Source organism: Schistocerca americana, chromosome X (genome assembly GCF_021461395.2).
Source record: "Schistocerca americana isolate TAMUIC-IGC-003095 chromosome X, iqSchAmer2.1, whole genome shotgun sequence".
NCBI classification, from domain to species: Eukaryota; Metazoa; Arthropoda; class Insecta; order Orthoptera; family Acrididae; genus Schistocerca; species Schistocerca americana.
The window spans coordinates 213,174,423-213,193,236 of NC_060130.1; the positions used below are offsets into that span (position 1 = coordinate 213,174,423).

General features: G+C 40.7%; 1 protein-coding gene across 1 annotated transcript in view; it reads left to right on the top strand.

Moving 5' to 3' along the window:
* The window catches only part of LOC124555273, a 39,635-nt gene extending 22,718 nt beyond the window's left edge, over nt 1-16,917 (top strand). Inside the window, exon 2 of the mRNA XM_047129143.1 lies at nt 14,219-16,917. Coding sequence (XP_046985099.1) covers nt 14,219-14,532 — 314 coding nt within the window. The 3' untranslated portion in view covers nt 14,533-16,917. The remainder of the gene's footprint in view (nt 1-14,218) is intronic.
* Nucleotides 16,918-18,814: the final 1,897 nt, after the last annotated feature.

Genomic DNA, 18,814 nt, shown 5'->3' on the forward strand with positions numbered 1-18,814 from the left:
CTTCATTTCGTCTTTCCTACCTTTTCCTTATCCCAGCCCCGTTTCCCCTCCCCCTCCCCAGAGTATTGCAGCCGTTCATAGGTACTTGCAGATTGTCTTCGGCGACCTGGCAATGAACAAAAGAATGGGGAGTCGTTGGGCGAGGCGCATGTCGTCATTGCAACAGGGTCGCACAAACCAGTCCTATCTCCCGCATGCCGTGCGGCCGCACACAGCTGTGACTCCTGCATGTTGGAACGAGCGATCACTCTCATTAGAGGTGCTTGACGGATCGCAAACAAACACCTCGCTGCACAACTGGACGCCTCTCCTGGCAGTGGTGATACTCTTCCATATGTTGGGGTACTCAACGGTGTGGGCCCGCTGGGTTCCTCGCCGCCTAACAGAAGACTATAAAGAGCAACTGACGACCATCTGTGCAGAACTACTTGCGCGTTACAATGCTGACCGTGACAATTTTTTGTCGAATATCGTCACAGGCGATGAAATATGGGTTCATCACGTTCGAACCAAAAAATTGTAACCAGTGGAGTGACGCAACACCACCTCCCCTGCGAAGGAAAAATTCAAAGCCGCATCCGCACCCAGTAAAAAATATAGCGACGGTCTCCTGAGCCTCTGAAGGGGTTATTCTCTTTGATGTTCTCCCTCTTGGCGCAACGATGAACTCTGAATTATATTGTGCTACCCTAGGTAAATTGAAGAAACGACTTCAGCGTGTTCCTCGCCACAAAAATACAAACTAACTTCTCCGTGATAGCGCAAGGCCTCACACAAGTGTGTGCACCCGCGAGCACCTCACAAAACTTCATTGGCCTTAATGAGGGATGCACTCTGCGGGAAGCAGTACGTGGATGACTGGGAGGTTATTGATGGAGCAAGACGATGGCTCCGACATAGACTAATAAGGTGGCGGCGTAAGTCCGTCGCACTGAACGGAGATTACGCTGAAAAATTGTGTTTTGCAGCCGGAAGAGTGGGGAATAATATGGTATATTGGTATCCTGAATAAAAGCAACCTGCTTTCAGAAGAAGATCTTTTGCATTACTTATTGGACGCCCCACGTAGTATTTAATGTCGGCCGGCGGTTGGAGTTTCACAATGGACACCACTTGGTATGTAACATCAAAGTGAAAGATCGCTGCTTTTATTTAATTTAATTATGTCTAATGTGCGCAGTCATACAGCCAAAACACAACGAACTGCTGCTAAAGTAGGGGACGTCCATTAATTACGCGAGTTTGTTGACTCCCCTCTGCCCCGTTGGGGAGCTGTAGCGGGGACCCTTCCCCTCCCCCTCACGTGAGGTGTCCCCTTGAATGTTTAATATTAATAATTAAATTTGATATGTTCAAGTTTTTGCTTTGCACCATACCTAAAGCCTATCTTCTATGCACTACATTTTTCCCCCCCGTGAATTAGAGGTGAAAATGATAACTCATGAAGGTGCACTATAACGAGTTTGATTAGATTAATTGCCATGAAAGCTGCCAACTGACCGTTAACACATCGTGGTTTTTGCAAATAATTTTCGCAAATAAACACAAAATAGGCTTCGAAAACACCTTCCCCAATACACCCACTCCATGGACATTAATTCATTCCTCTATTGTAATGATTGGACATACGACTTCCGGTAGTACAGGAATACAGTCATTAGACGTATTTACATCCGTCTCGTGCAGCGACTGTACTCTATCCTCCACTGCGCACAGCGGAGCCTCAGCCCGACTGGTGACCACCCGTGTTAGTCGAACCCTGACCACAGGTGCTCGCTGGGTTACATGCAGCGCCAGCCTATGTTTCTGCAGCTTCACACACGAAGCAAAGTACACTGAAGAGCCAAAGAAACTGGCATATCTGCATAATATCATGTAGGGCCACCGCGAGCACGCAGATGTGCCGCAACACGACGTGGCATGGACTCTACTAATGTTTGGAGTTTTACTGATTGGAACTGACGCAATAAATCCTGCAGGGCTGTCCATAAACACGTAAGAGTACGAGGGGGTGGAGATCTCTTCTGAACAGCACATTGCAAGGCATGTCTGGGGAGTTTGGTAGCCAGCAGATGTGTTTAAACTCAGAAGAGTGTTCCTGGACCCACTATATAACACATCTGGACGTGTGGGGTGACGCCGTCAGAATGCAAAATGTACATGAATGGATGCGGGTGATCAGACAAGATGCTTACGTACGTGTCACCTGTCGGAGTCTTATCTAGACGTATCAGGGGGTCCCAATTCACTCCAACTGCACACGCCTCCACCAGCTTGAACAGTCCCCTGCTGACATGCAGTTTGTCTCCATACACGTACACGTCCATCCGCTCGATACTATTTGAAACGAGCCTCGTCCGACTAGGCAACATGTTTCCAGTCCTGGCCCAGGCGAGGCGCAAAGCTTTGTGTCGTGCTGTCATCAAGGGTACCCGAGTGGGTCTTCGGCCCCGAAAACCCATATCAGTGATGTTTCATTGAATGGTTCGCACGCTGACATTTGTTGATGGCCCAGCATTGAAATCTGCAGCAGTTTGTGGAAGCGTTGCACTTTTGTCACGTTGAACGATTCTCTTCAGTCGTCCATTGGTTCCGTTCTTTCAGTATATTTTTCCGGTCGCAGCGATGCCAGAGATTTGATGTTTTACCGGATTCCTAATATTCACAGTACACTTGAAAGATGGTTTTACGGGAAAAATCTCCACTTCTTCGGTACCTCGGAGATGCTATGTCACATCGCTCGTGTGCCGACTATAACACCACGCACGTTGAAATTCACTCAAATCTTGACAACCTTGCATTGTAGCTGCAGTAACCGATCTATCAACTGCACCAGGTACTTATCTTATATAGGCGTTGCCGACCGCAGCGTCATGTTCTGCCTGTTTACGTATCTCTGTATTTGAATACGCATGCCTATACCAGTTTCTTTGGCGCTTCAGTTTATACTACCGGCAACAAGTAGTTTCTCTGACGTGGCCTTCATACCAGTGTTCATCGGACAAGTCGGAAACTATAGATAGGCTTTCCTGCAGCTTTATGTATTCGGCAGCGACTTTGTGCCCTTCGATTAATACCAAGCTCAATATTTCGATAAGAATCTCCCGTGTTCTCTGAAAGTTCCAGTTCTAACGTGGGATTCACAGTTTTGTCGCTGTCGCTTACATCCGATCCATAAGAGTCGTGAGGAAGAATCTGGCCTGTTAGTTCTCGGTTCAAAGGAGAATTTCTACTTTGTTAAAAGCACTTCTCCCCGGGCATTGGTCACTAAGAATATGGTGTCAAAGGCGTTCTCTCTGAAGTGGTTTAGAGCGTGTGCGATCACTTTATGGTAGCAAGGATTTTCATACGACCCAGAATCGCATGAAATAATAAGAATATGCCTTACTTGGCCTTGACTGCCCTTCATAGATGCTTTAAAGGCCTCTCAAGAAGAAAACCTATTGAAATCATCAGCGTAACATGTCACCATGAACGAAGAGTGCTTGGCTCTGCGTGTAACTATGCACGCCGGCCCACTGTAACAGCTTCAGGGTATCCCATCTGACTAGGTTTAATTTCACAGGTAGCGACCACTCTTGGAATTAATTTATGTTGAAAAGCAATCACGAAGTCTTGATGCGGCGGATAAACTTGGTATTCCAAGTGCATAAGCAATGATGCATGTTTGTTTGATTCTGTTACTCCAGTGGGAAATTTTGGAAATTTGTGGTAAGGTCTTATGGGATCAAACTGAGGGCATCGGTCCCTAGGCTTACACATTACTTAATCTAACTTAGACTAACTTACGCTAAGGACAACACACACACCCATGCCCGAGGGAGGACTCGAACCTCCGACGGGGGAAGCCGCGCGGAGTCCATTAGGAACAACCGCTTTACCATACTGCGAAAAATAAATAACTTTATCTGGACCGAGAAATGCAGTTACTGACTCCATAGACCTTATTGAACACACACAAAAATGCGTTTTTTGGTGCAAAATATAATTGGCTTGAGGGCGGCTGAGCTTTGCGAGAACTCGCACAACGTTCCTCTTCGCCTCGGAGGTGTTACTCTTCCTGGGGAGCAAGTGAATATATATGCTACTTCTAAATTTACTGAATCAGAGTTCTGTGAGCTTCGCTTACAGAGCAGATACGGTATGGCATGTGCGAATAACTTTACACCGACGGCGCTCTTAAGTAGGAGCACCGAAAATAGCTGTCTACGATAGTCTTACGATGATCTGATTGTGTTCCTCAAAGCGCGAGCGCCCAGGGCAGACCGTAGTGTCAATGATTTAACTGCACCCAGACTCCGAGAGCAAACTTCTTGCAATTTAGTTTTATGAGATTCCTAGTTCTTTTTTCTTTCTTTAAACTGTCTGCATTTATTTCTTTTTAAAAGTTTTTTCACACTGATCGATTTACCATAATTTTATGTTCTGTGCTATTAGCAATGTTAGAGAATTTGTGCGACGCCGTGCAAGATCAAGTTTCGTACGAATATTAGAAATTTTCTCCATGAGCGCGTCTTTCGCCAGAGTATGGTGTTTTGGAGCTATTCATGACGAGTCGGTTTCAGTTTCGTCACCGCTAATTTGAATAGGTTGCGTTTTATGTTTGTTAGGACCTGAAAATTTAAAAATGTAAAATGAAGACACTGATTTATTTGTGGTGTGAAAATTTTACATGGGTCCCCCAACCAGTCAACCTGAGTTAAACGTTAATGCAGAAATGTATAAAGAAACAAAGTCGACTTAAATAGCCGGCCGCGGTGGTCTCGCGGTTCTAGGCGCGCAGTCCGGAACCGCGCGACTGCTACGGTCGCAGGTTCGAATCCTGCCTCGGGCATGGATGTATGTGATGTCCTTAGGTTAGTTAGGTTTAAGTAGTTCTAAGTTCTAGGGGACTGATGACCACAGATGTTAAGTCCCATAGTGCTCAGAGCCATTTCGACTTAAATGCAGAACCCTCTAAATGCAGAACCCTCTTCACTTTAATTACCCATGTGCATAAGGTCAGCTGATGCAAAGGTTAAAAGGCTTTTCTTTAATAAATGTTAACCCAGAGGTCCTAGCCTGATTTTCATTTGTACTGCTTGATGAAGAACCTTTCTCCTGTGATCGAAAATCGTAAAATCCATGCAACCACATATATTACAAAAAGTGTATGTATGTTCCACATCTCTTAAACCACTAGACAGATTTCAACCCAGTGTCGCCCTTCCCCCTCCCCTTCCCCCCCCCCCCCCCCCCCCCCCCCCCCCCGCACACACACCATCCCTTCCTGTCTGGAAAGACTAGCCGTATCAGCCACATACGTATCAGATGAGTTGGTGGTGATAAAGAAGTGTAGCCCACGACGCGCGAATAGCCAGATTTTATTTATCCAGTATTTAAGAATGAGGCACTTAGTAACTCACAACGAAATTAATAAATGATTTCAAACCCTTACGAAACTTTATCTCGCAGAAAATTCCCACAAAATGATGAAAAGAGAAAAAAGTTAACCGCTCACTACATTTTCGCTGTACTAACACTATTTGCAACACATTTTCGCAGAGTGAATGTACCTGCAAAATTATATCATTGTACGACACTCAGTTCAGGAGAAGTGACGTCATAAACACTGAGCTGCTTGAAAACGAAAATGCAAGGCGAAATTTGCTAGAGACGACGTACTGTATGTACAAAACGTGTGAAATATGTTAAATATGTGTAAAATGTATATGACATGTGCGTACGCGAGCAAAATAGCAGCTAAAAAGCAGCTCCTAAAATCCTTGAATCGATTTCAGCCAAACTCTGTACACATACTACCTACTACCTGGAAAAAAGTACTATGGAGGTAAGAATCAGCAATCTCCTATTGGGGTAGGGGTGATAAGGTGATGAGAGTAGGATGTAGGAATCGACAGACAGAGATAGAGAGGGATAAGGAGAAGATGGTCAGTGAGAGGGGAGGGGAAAATGGACGCAAAGGGAAGAGGAGGAAATGGACAGAGTGTGGGAGGAAAAGAGAGGTGAGAGGAGGATATGGTCTAATCGAAGACTGGAATAAATAGATACCCGCGCAACGTCGGGTACTCAGTTAGTGACAATAATAAAAATCGTAAATTGATTCTTACTTGTTTAGTTCGTTTGGTTTGCAAATATACGCACATCATAAAGAGTTTTGCGTCACCCCGGTTCCCAGAACCCCTGAAAATAGACGTTGACTGTGGATATTGTATCACAGACACAGTCCCTTTGACTGTTCCGAGATGTCACTAAACCCGCCCAAAGATGTAAACAACCATGCATGAGAAGCGCCTATTAGACGGAGGGGGTCCGACAGCCGATCAGTTCGTCGTCCACCAGGATGGAGGTACACGGCTCTTGTTGTCTGTAGTTCAACCATGCCTAGACGGTTAACACCGCGGTTCGATCTCGTCCGCTTTTACTTTGTGCTAGGAAGGGCTCTCGACAAGAGAAGTGGCCAGGCGTTTCCGAGTGAACAAAAGCGATGTTGTTCGGACATGGAGGAGATACAGAGAGACAGGTACTGTCGATGACATTCCTCGCTCAGGCCACCCAAGGGCTAGTACTGCAGTGGATGATCCCAGCCTACGGATTATGGCTCAGAGGAACCCTGACAACAACGCCACCATGTTGAATAATGCTTTTCGTGCAGCCACAGGACGTCGTGTTACGACTCAAACTGTGCGCAATAGGCTGCACGATGCGCGACTTCACTCCCGACGTCCATGGCGAGGTCAACCTTCGCAACCACGACACCATGCAGCGCGGTACAAATGGGCCGAAAAACATGCCGAATAGACCGCTGAGGATTGGCATCACGTTCTCTTCACCGATGAGTGTCGCATATGCCGTCAACCAGACAATCATCGGACACGTGTTTGAAGGCAACCCGGTCAGGCTGAACGCCTTGGACACACTGTCCAGCGAGTGCAGCAAGGTGGAGGTTCCCTGCTGTTTTGGGGTGGCATTGTGGGGCCGACGTACCCCGCTGGTGGTCATGGAAGGCGCCGTAACGGCTGTCCGATACGTGAATACCATCCTCCGACCGATAGTGCAACCATATCGGCAGCATATTGAAAAGGCATTCATCTTCATGGATGACAGTTCGTGGTCCCATCGTGCACATTTTGTGAACGACTTCCTTCAGGATAACGACATCACTCGACTAGAGTGGCCAGAATGTTCTCCAGACATGAACCGTATCGAACATGCCTGGGATAGATTGAAAAGGGCTGTTTATGGACGACGTGACCCACCAACCACTCTGAGGGATCTACGCCGAATCGCCGTTGAGGAGTGGAACAATATGGACCAACAGTGTCTTGATGAACGTTTGGATAGTATGCCACGACGAATACAGGCATACATCTATGCAACATGACTTACTAGTGGGTATTAGAGGTACCGGTGTGTACAGCAAACTGGACCACCACCTCTGAATGTCTTGCTTTATGGTGGTACAACATGCAGTGTGTGGTTTTCATGAGTAATAAAAAGGGCGGAAATGATGTTTATGTTGGTCTCTATTCCAATTTTCTGTACAGGTTTCGGAACTCTAGGAACTGAGGTGATGCAAAACTTTTTTGATGTGTGTATATATTAAGGGTGGTACTACAGATGGGCCTTTTACATAGAACGGCCTTTAAGAGCCCTACTTCTTGTATAATTGAAATGTAATGGAAAATGTATAAATAAAAAACTTGAGTTATACAAAAAAGTAGTGTTGTTAATGCTTACAATATAAGAAAGTTCGTTCAAAGTGTAAAAATTTTAATGTTTTAAACATTGTGTATTAAACAAAAATAAAACCCACAGTGTACACGTGTCTCGGGAACTTGTATTTTCCGTTTTGTAATAATATTGTATTACTATCATTTGGCGAAAGTCTCGTCTTGATATATTGAATAATTTCTGAAATACGAAGGCTGTGTCGATTTATATCACGCTACAGTTTGAATTAGCGTGACAATTTCGGGTGCAACGTGCACTGTTTTGCAATACACCGCCAAAACTATATGTGCTGCATCGAATTCCGCAGCACCAGACTGTAGATCTCAAGACGATGTACATAAGTCTCTGAGAGCACATGTTTTTGTCTTTTGTGGTTGATCCACAGTCACCATTTTTAACTGCCGTCTAAATCACCTGGCACAGCGACTGCAAAACAAAAGAATTGTGCTGGTGACTAAATCATATAAGATAAAGCTAAGATCTCGCTTACTTTCTTGTAGAACTTTCTGAGATCTGTAATTTTTACAACTAGATACAGTGATCTAGCCCTTGCTATTTACACAACGTAATGCAAGAGTGTGCACTGGCGGCAAAGTTTTTTTTTAAATTTTGTATTCGTATTTAAATTATTTCCCTTGGTCGCATCGTCATTAAATAGTCTAAATTGTTCGCTGGACTGTTACGAAGAAGATTTAAAAAAAAAAAAGAAAAAAGAAAAACACTCGGTAGGTTCAGTAGTTTTAGAGTGATTGTGGGACTGAGACACACTAATTAGTAGTTACGATTGTCTTTGTAAGAATTAAACGTATTTACATAGATCATGTACATTTTTGGAATGTGTTCATTATTAGACCTTTTATTAGACACCAAATGTTTCTCTTCATTTTATCAGGGACGATCAAAAAGTTTCCATTTGAGGGTGTTACTGTAACAGCAAGATTCCACTGCGTTTATATAAGCACAGTTCGTTCGGGAACTTGAACTACGGCGACTGTATTACGAAATGCGTCCAAACTGAACCATTCTGCTCCTGTTCTGTTCTTGGCTGCCGAACGACAAAGACGTCCATCGGAGAACGAAGAATGTGTATGGGCAGCGTGTCGAAAACCACCATTGTGGAATGGTGCCCCAAGGGACTGCTGCTTCATGATATGCACGTCATCGTATAGCAAACGTAACGCAGAAGTTAGAGCAACTCGAGTGGGAGACATTAGAGCACCCACGCTATAGTCCTGATCTTTCCCCAATGCAATTATCACGCCTTAGGTCCCGTAACAAAGGTCTTGAAGGGTCGACAGTTTCTGTCGGACAAAAATCTGCAGCGAGAAGTTGCTGCTTTCTTCACCCAGCGAGATACGGTGTTTTAACAAACGCGTATCATCAACCTGGTGCGTCGGTAGGATGATTCCCTCAATGCTTCCGGCGTTTTAGCCTGATTGGCATACCCATTCTGAACTTGTACGGCCTTCGAACGGAAACTTTTTGATCGATCGGCCCGTAATTTTTTTTGGATGTGTGGAATTTATTTTAAGAAATCCCCGCCATATTGAATGCAGTGCGACGATACGTAGCCACTCACGTACATCCCCCCAAGAAAAAACAAAACCGAAATAACATGGTCGTGGTAGTACGCATTTTTGCCGCTGGGCATGTACTGTATAGCGCAACTCCTTGCCAGTTCAGTGCCGCCTGCGTTGTCGACCTGGATTGTTCTGTTCATCAGCAGTGATTGTTGTGATTGTTTTTGCTAACGCTGTTTTCTTCTTGTTTAGTTTCTACTATGGCAAGTTTAAGTGAACAATGTGCAACTGTGAAATTTTGTTTTCTGCTCGGTAAAATGCTGCTGAAACTGTTTTAATGTCGAAAACAGCTGACCAAGATGACGCCATGGGAAAAACTCTAGTGTACGAGTGGTTTGCTCGACTTATAAATGACGAAATGTCTTTTGATGGCAAACCTCGTCCTGGTCGTCCATCAACTGCCCGAATCGACGAAAATATTGAAAAAATTCGAGAGCTTGTGCTCACAGACCGTCGACAAGACGATAGATAAACTTTCAGCGATTAGTAGGTTATCTTGTAGCTCCGCTCAGCGAATTTTAACGGAATATTTGGGAATGAAAAACGTTGCAGCAAAGTTCGTTCCTCGGGTTTTTACTGGACAATCAAAAGGAACGTAGAGTTGAAACATGCCGTGCTTTGAGACAACAGTTTGAAACTGATCCAAATCTTCTGTCAAATGTCATTACTGGTGATGAGTCATGGTGCCATGGTTACGACCCAGAAACAAGCAACAGTCTAGCCAATGGAAGACGTCACCGTCAACCCACCCAAAAAAGTCATAAAGTCGGATCAAACACAAAAAAATCATATTTGCGTTTTTGATGCCAAGGATGTCGTTCCCCAGGTCAGACTGTCAGTCAAACCTTTTATTTGGAAGTTTTAAGAAGTTTGCGCAACAGCGTTCGTCAGAAAAGACAGATTTTTTGCCATCTCCGTTGGACAGGATGGTTTTGGCTAAAAAAAAAAATGCCATGGTCCGCTGTCCCACGCACCTCACTCCCTTCGCCTGGCCCTGTGCGACTTTTTCTTATTTCCACGTATGTAAAGGGGCACGAAAGGACACCGATTTGAGAACACCGAAGAAGTCAAGAAAAAACGAGACAGCAGCTGTCGGCCATTTCTAAAGATAACAAGAAAGGATTCGAACAGTGGAAGCACCCGTGGGACAAATATATTACTTGTAATGGAGAGTATCTTGAAGGGGTAGGGCTAAGGTTGGTTTTTAAAAGATTTAAAAATTATTCCTTTTTTGTATCACCTTGCACTTACGTAGACTCCTAAATTCATATTATAAACCTTCTGTCGGCTTTGCCATGGTCAGGTAAAAATACGTAAAAATAAAGATTTTTTATTTGTTTTAGATATTGATTAAAGCACTTACATAAACATGTGTTTTATTTAGAAAGTGTATTGAATGGTGTTTTTCGCACTTGATTAAAAACATTTTTCTTTAAATATGCCAAATCTTGAGTAGTATTCAGACGGACTGCCTGAGACAACTGAACGAAAAGCTTCTGTGATAATAGTATTAACCATTTTGACGGATCCCTAAAAAAATTCACCCATTATTGGTATAAGATATACTTTATTAAATGTCATTGCACCTTTACTTACTTTGCAGATGAAAGACAACATTCTCTGTAGGGCCTACCTTTCTTTGAACTGCATGATTACGTAGCGTTTCAGTCTCTTGATTTATAGGAATTCTTGTTGGTGAATTCAGCTTGGCTTCCTTCCACAAACGATTAACTTCTTGCTGGCATGGTTGTTTGACTCATCGGCATACTGCTTAAGATAGGCACTGTAAAAGTTTTGATACAAGATGCGAAGACAATAACATCTGATACTTGTGCTGCGTGCTGCATTAATTTCAGATCGGGAAATCCCAGGCATGCCACACATGCAAAACATTCAGTTCAAAGAGCCCATAAAGATCAGTGGCCACTTTTAATATTGCCTATGTTCAGGATTAACTTTATGAAACATAATGATATCTATTATTATAATGTATATTCTTTGAATTGAAAAGTTGACGTGAGATTTTCCTTGCCCCCCCCCGCCCCCCCCCCCCGCCCCCTCCTCCATTTTAAATTAGATTTTTGTCGGACACCACCGTGGCCATTTTCAGCTCATGTAATTAATGGACGTACCCTTATATGAAATACACTTATTTGTTGAAACGACTCATGCTCCACCTGTTACAAAATATACTGAAGAGCCAAAGAAAAGGGTACACCTGCCTACTCATGTAGAGCCCTCGTGAGCATGCAGAAGTGAAAAATCATGACATGACATGGACTCGACTAATGTCTGAAGTAGTGCTGGGGGAAACTGACTCCATGAATCCTGCAGAGCTGTCCATAAATCCGTTAAAGTATGAGGGAGTGGAGATCTCCTCAGAATAACATGGTGCAAGGCATCCCAAGTATGCTCAATAATATTCATGTGTGGGGAGATTAGTGAACTGCGGAAGTGTTTAAATTTGGAAGAGTGTACTTGGAGCCACTCTGTAGCAATTCTGGACGTATGGGGTGTCGCATTGTCCTGCTGGAATTGCCCAAGTCTGTCAGAATGCATTATGGACATGAATGAATTCAGGTGATCAGACAGGATGCTTACGTATGTGTCACCTGTCAGATTCATACCTAGACTTATCAAGGGTCCCATATCACTCCAACTGCACACGTCCCACGCCATTACAGTGCCTTCCACTAGCTTGGACAGTCCCCTGCTGGCATGCAAGGTCCATGAATTCATGAGGTTGTCTCCATACCTGTACACGTCCATCTGCTTGATAAAATTTGGAATGGGACTCGTCTGACCAGGCAAAAATGCTTCCAGTCATCAGTAGACCAATGTCGGTGTTGAGGGGCCCAACCGAGGCATAAAGCTTTGTGTTGTGCAGTTATAGAGGGTACATTAGTGGGCCTTCAGCTCTGAAAGCACATATCGATGATGTTTTGTTAAATGGTTCACACGCGGACACTTTTTGATGGCCCAGCATTGAAATCTACCGCAGTTAGTGGGAAGGTTGCACTTCTGTTATGTTGAACAGTTATCTTCAGCCATCATTCATCCCATTCTAGCAGAATCTTTTTCTGGCTACTGTGATGTCAGAGATCTCATGTTTTATAGGATTCCTGACATTCATGGTACACTTGTGAAATGGTTGTATGGGAAAATCCCCACTTCATTGCCAACTCAGATTTGCTGTGTCCCATCGCTTGTGTGTCAACTATAACATCATGTTCAAACTTGCTTAAATCTTGATAACCAGCCAATTTAGCACCAGTAACTGATCTAACAATTGCGCCAGACACTTGTTGTCTTATAGAGGCATTGCCGTATTCTGCCTGTTTACATATCTCTGTTTTTGAATACACATGCCTGTACCAGTTTCTTTGGCACTCCAGTGTAGATGTACTAGTTAAGAAAACTTCATGGTGTGTGCCCAACGAGTAACAACAGTTTCATCACATTGGATGAATGGTAAAGGAAAGCATACGGGACAAACAAAAAGTGTTCATTTTTCTATAAATAGATTTGTGAAGGCCCCGACTACATGTTAAACTGTTAAAACAATTACAACACTTAATCAGTCTGTAATATTTTATTCTGTATGTTAACACGGTTTGTGAGTACTTCCAAGAGCAAAATGTGCTGAACTGAGCTACATTACGTTACCTATCTGTTGACAGTTTCACAGTATTTTTTCCTTGTTCTACTTCCAGTAATGAAGTTTGTAGGTGCATATACAATGCCTTTGCTTTGATTAGTGTGATGTTGTATCTTAGTATTGAGTTCAAGGTTGTAGTCCATGCTTAGAAGAATAAAAATAAAAACATAAACTTGAAGGCTATGATGTCAGTAGAAACACACATAATTGAGATACTGCACCAAAAACAGATCTATCACATACTGTCTGTCATGTTCATACCGAGACGGGTCCATTATTGATTTATATACACAGGAGATAAAGAATTACTTACATTTGTGATTGAGAGCGAATCTGTTCTTGCAGGGTGTTTCAAGAGGGAATCTATTCTTTGCGTGGCATTTCAAGAAAAACTGCAAAAACTTCTGTGAAGGCTAAACATCATAAATATATTTTATTTTCATGTAGTTGTCTAGTTTTTTCTGTCAAAACTGGACAGGCAGTTACCCAAATTCTTTTTTATAGAAGATAGACGTATTTTCCACATGTTTGTCACTGTTTTTATTATTTCAAACTGACTGGTTTTGGGCAGTGCCGCCCATGCCTATCTTGAGATCATTTCTCTTAGTTCTAGAGTAAGATTAGGTACTCCATAACTACGGGAAATGATCTGAGGATTGCCAACACTGCCTGAAACTGGTCAACTTGAAATATTAAAAACAGCGATCATCAAATATAAAATAAGTCCTTTCCCAGTTCCCTTTTCTTTTTCTTCTGCAGGTGTTGATAATTTCCCCTAGGTTGGATGAATGAAAATCCCCCATTCTCATATTTCAGTGTCAGATCAGAAGATTAACATATTTTGCATGGGAATTTAAATTTAAAATTAATGTCTGTTAATGTTTGTGTGATAAATTCCATTTTTTCCTACATTTTTACATTTACCTTGTATAGTGTCTGTAGTACCTGTGCAGATTTGCAGGATGCTCATGTAAAAAGAACTGACTTCACTGAAAGCCATTGGATGTTCACCAGTTAAACTGTCTTTTATTGTTAAAATCTCTTGAATAACGTTGTTTACAGAATTTGGAAAAAAGATGCCAGCTGGAAAATGTGTAGTTTACATGTTGAGTTATTGAGTAGACAATGGTATTTCTGTTTATTTTGTGTACTGGAGGGGCAAAAATCAGCATAGCATTAAACAAAAAGTTTAGTAGTTCATTTCACTTCTTGTATTTTCATAAGTTTTTGTTTGTTGTTGTTGCAGGAAGTCGGACGTTCGGAGCACGACGTAGGATTATGATGGCTCTACTGCCCATGATGTACAAGATGGGAGTTATGACAACAATGCTTGGTGGCCTCATAATTCTGGCACTTAAGGGCCTCACAATTGGTGTCATTCTACTCCTGCTTGGATTTGGAAACTTCTTCCATAAATTTAAGAGTCAGGGACCTCCTTGGTATCCTCATCACCCAACCGATATCCATGTTCATGTCCATACAGATGGACATAAACAAGCATATAGTGGCTGGCACTATGGCCCTGTGTCAGCAGATCATTCAGAAGTGTACGGAGAATAACTTTCTTATGTCGAAAAGTGATGCCATGTGAGCGACTTTAAACAAAGTTTGAAAAAAAAAATATTAGTGTCTCGTGGAGGACTCAGGTTTTTCCTAGGAAAGAAACATATGCATTATCAGTTGACAAATATCAAGTAAGTCACATGTACTTATCATAAATGGACGCCTTGATACTGATGTATTCATGTACATTTTATCAATCTTATGAGTGTTTGATGTTTGACATTTGTTTGATGATCGTGGATTTTGTTTAAAATGTATTACATTTGCAATTTGAATATAATTAAATGTGACTGTATGTATGTGACTTTCAGCATTTTACCTGTGGGTTTCAAGAGACAGGTTTTGTTGAAAAACATTTATCCAGCATTCATTTACTATCCACCTCATATTTGGTTGTCTTTCAGAGGTAAATCTGTTTCTGAGGCAGTTGTTCATACTAATAAGGGGAGAAGTGCACTATTTGTTTCAGCCAGGAACTTAACTCTGAAACTGCTAAGAGGAGCATCTGTTGAATGAACTGAGTAACAAAAATAGTATCCAATAAAGAAAAAACATCTTTAAAAAGTCCTCAGATACATTGTCACTGTAGTTCTCTATGGTATTTCATTTGTATATTTATATACACATTGCAGTTAATGTGACAACCAGTAGTTTTGTGTGTATGTACATGTAATTTAGATGTTGCTTTGCATGGTGCTGTAACTGGGATTGTTGCATTCATCTTGTGCACACAAGAAACTGGTGTTGCTCTCATACTGTAAACTACTTAATAAGAGTGTCACAACTAATTTTATTTAAATGTACTGTTCATTTCTGATAAGTTGTCTGTACTAGTCATACTTGTAAGTATAAAGAGCTTCAACATAGAATCAGCTTTGTGGTGCTGCAGATGTGATTTTTATATATATCCCTGTTCTCACTTCACATGTAATGAAGCTCTAGGTGTCTTGTTATCATCAAATGAAGACTTTGGTACATAATTCTATTATGCATTGTATTACAGTTATGAACTGTGATTCGGATTTACATAATAATGTAAATAAGTTATCTATTTATTTATTTATTTACGCAATTAATTTTCAAGTGCAAACTCTTATACAAAGGGAAAAACACTATTGAGGAACGCCTACATGTTCAAGTTTTTGAACAAGATTTATTTTTCCTTTTGTTTATGAAGTTTTAAGAAGTTTCAGGCTTTAATGAATGTGCTGTGAAACAGCATTTCTTTGCAGATTTTAAACCAGAATTATGCAGATGAACAATGTAACAATAATACAGGCCAACAAAAATACTTTCATTACTTTTTGTGGGTGTTGGACACTTAATCCCTATCCTTAGTACTTTTATTTATTTATTTATTTATTTATTTATCTTTTTTCCAGTCACTTCCTGTTTATCACAATATGATTTCATTATAAACTAGAACATTAGTAAGACATATATAACTGGAATGAGAAGTAACTTAATTTTTAAATATGAACCAAGACTGAAGTCTAAATAAATACAGCCTAAGTGGGGAAATGTTACTTTCACATCTTTATTAGATACAAATGTTGTGTCCATTGGATTATATTTACTTCCTCTCTTCTCGTTAAAGCATCTGATACAGCATTTTCTCTGGTGAATTAGCCATTGTACAGCTCTGTGAAGTGAAAATCAGTAGTCTCCTGCATTACTGGTATTGCTGAGTCTCTGATGCCATCATTCTGTAACTTCGAAATTTTAATGAAAGCGCTCCCTTTGTTTCTCACTGATACCACACAAATTAATAGATGACTGCTCAAAAAGAGAATCTTGATGATTGTCAAACAGCTTAACTTTTTAAACTTTTCCACCATGTTGGCTACAACTGAAAGATAGTGTGGATCCTGTTTGTTGCTTAAGCTCTTAGTAAAAATCTCCTTGAATGATACTCCAACATCTTTTTTTGAATATGTGGTCCAACAAACACACATTCTTCCAATTTAGCTTTGGATAGATGAAGAGGTGCCTTCCAATCTTTGGGTATGGCTTTCACAAACTGTTTCATTAAACACAAACTTAAGGTATAGAGGTAGAAATAAGATTTTTTGCGTCCATGAGGTTCTCACAGAAAAAATTAATGAAGAGCCAAAGAGCTTTTCGTAGTAGTTACAGTATATATTAACATGTGTAACGACTACCGCTGAAATTTCAACTTCCAGTTATTTCTAATTGAAATGGTATATGAAGTAAATATATCATTAAAATTGATAAAATGCATGTTCTAGTAATGAGTGTTAAGTGTAAAAACCAAATGATGGGTGAGATGCCTTTTTTCGTATTATACTAGAATTCAACTCAGTAAAAGCCTTGAGAATAAGCAACTTTTTTATATAATTTTTTTTTATTTGTAGGCCTGTGTAAGCTGTCCAAATTTATGTTATTGCTCACTTTTTTTTTTGTTTTTAATTTTGTGCTGCTATTTCACAGTTAAGTTAGTAGACAAGTATTTCATTTATACTTAATGATCGATTGTGTGTTAAAAATTTCAATGTGATGAAAATGTAAATACTGTATCAATTACAAATTAATTTATCATAAATTTGCTAAACTTCACATGTTGCTGGACTGCTTGCATTGTACCAACTGTGAAATCTGAATGTATTCTTAACCTAAAAAATTGTGGTCATCATTTTCATATATGTACCTGTAGTGCAGGTTTCGCTGTCCAACGAAGTAGATGATTGAACAGTAACACTAGTATCCTATATACATGATGCTGAAGAAATTGTTACTGATGAATCATCCATGTCATAACATAGAATAATTGTCTTCCAATTTTTAAAATGTACAGTTGATGTTGTCGTGACTTTTTCACATAGGCTTGAATGCATGCTTTTGTTGTTCAGCTAATGTTAATTGTATTGCAGAAGATCAATGTTGTAGCACAGTGAGGTATCTGACATCACGCTGGGGGAATGAGTTTTCAGCGAGGAGTAGTTGAGAAATTATATGAAAGAAGCTGTAAAAATAAATGTTCTTGGTGTATATATCGGAGAGTATTTTCTGACTGGTGGAGCTGTGTAAAGCAATTTTCATTTAAACTGAGGAATAGAACCATTAACCCATCATATTTTTACCTCAGGGGTATAAGTTTCAGCATATCCACATATGATAGTTATTTGATGGGACCATCCATACTTACATATTTTGCACCTCCATAAGTATTCACATTACAATTTTATATACTTTCTTATTCAATAGATTCAGCCATCTAGTGTGTATATAAGTTGAAACAATTTTTTTTTTTTTTTTCCGTGCAAAATAACCACAATCGGTGAACATTTTATTACAACTGCAGTTACTTTGTGTTGGCTGCAAGTACGTATTCATTACCCTAAATTATACATTTGGTTGCATTAACGGATATAGTGAGAGGCAAACGGTTTAACTGAAACATGATTGCTGTTCAGATAAAGTACACAAATCGGCCTAAGAAAATCGAAACCTATCCTATGGATAGTATTTCATAGTAGCTGCTGTGCATTTTTAGTGTTGTTGTTCTTCAGATCTGTTAGACACAGAGTTCCATTTGCTCAAAAAAATTTCATGTCCCTGAGAGCTTAGGTGATTTGCAATCTACAGTTTATACTAACACTATACGTATACCTGTATAGAAGTATATAATTACAATAAGAACAGGAAAGTGGGAAGTTGTCAACACCTGTAAGTAGTTAGATGATACTTGATTGCAGATAGAGCACAACTTAGCAGACAAAAATATACACCATTTCATCCAATATCAAAATAATTACTAATAAAAAAATTCAATTCGGTATCTGACTGATTTTGCAGCTTGATTGTAAGCTCATGTGGAGTGATATGGTGCACTGTTTGAGGCACTGGACTAACATTTGCGAGCAGCAGAGTTCAAAACCCTATATTCCCCTCCAGATTTGGTCTTTCTATTTTGTACCTAAATTGACTAATTGTGAATACCAGGATAGTTTTTTTTGAAAAAGATATGGCAGTCTTCCTTTCCCAGTCTAGTACAACCAAAGCTCTTGCTCCAACTTTATCTCTTCACCAACAAGGTGTTAAACCACACTCTCCAGTTTTTTGCTCTGAACTCTCCACACTGGCACAGAATCAGCGTGAAATTCATGTAAAAAGTACTATGTTGTCAAATGTGATAAGTGTACTATTGTAATGAATTGGCAAGATCAGTCTTCCAAGTAGAGAATCTCCCTGCAGATTAGCCACTTAAGTATTTTTACTGGTTCATGACAGAAAGGACTATCTTTGGTAAATTTATCTT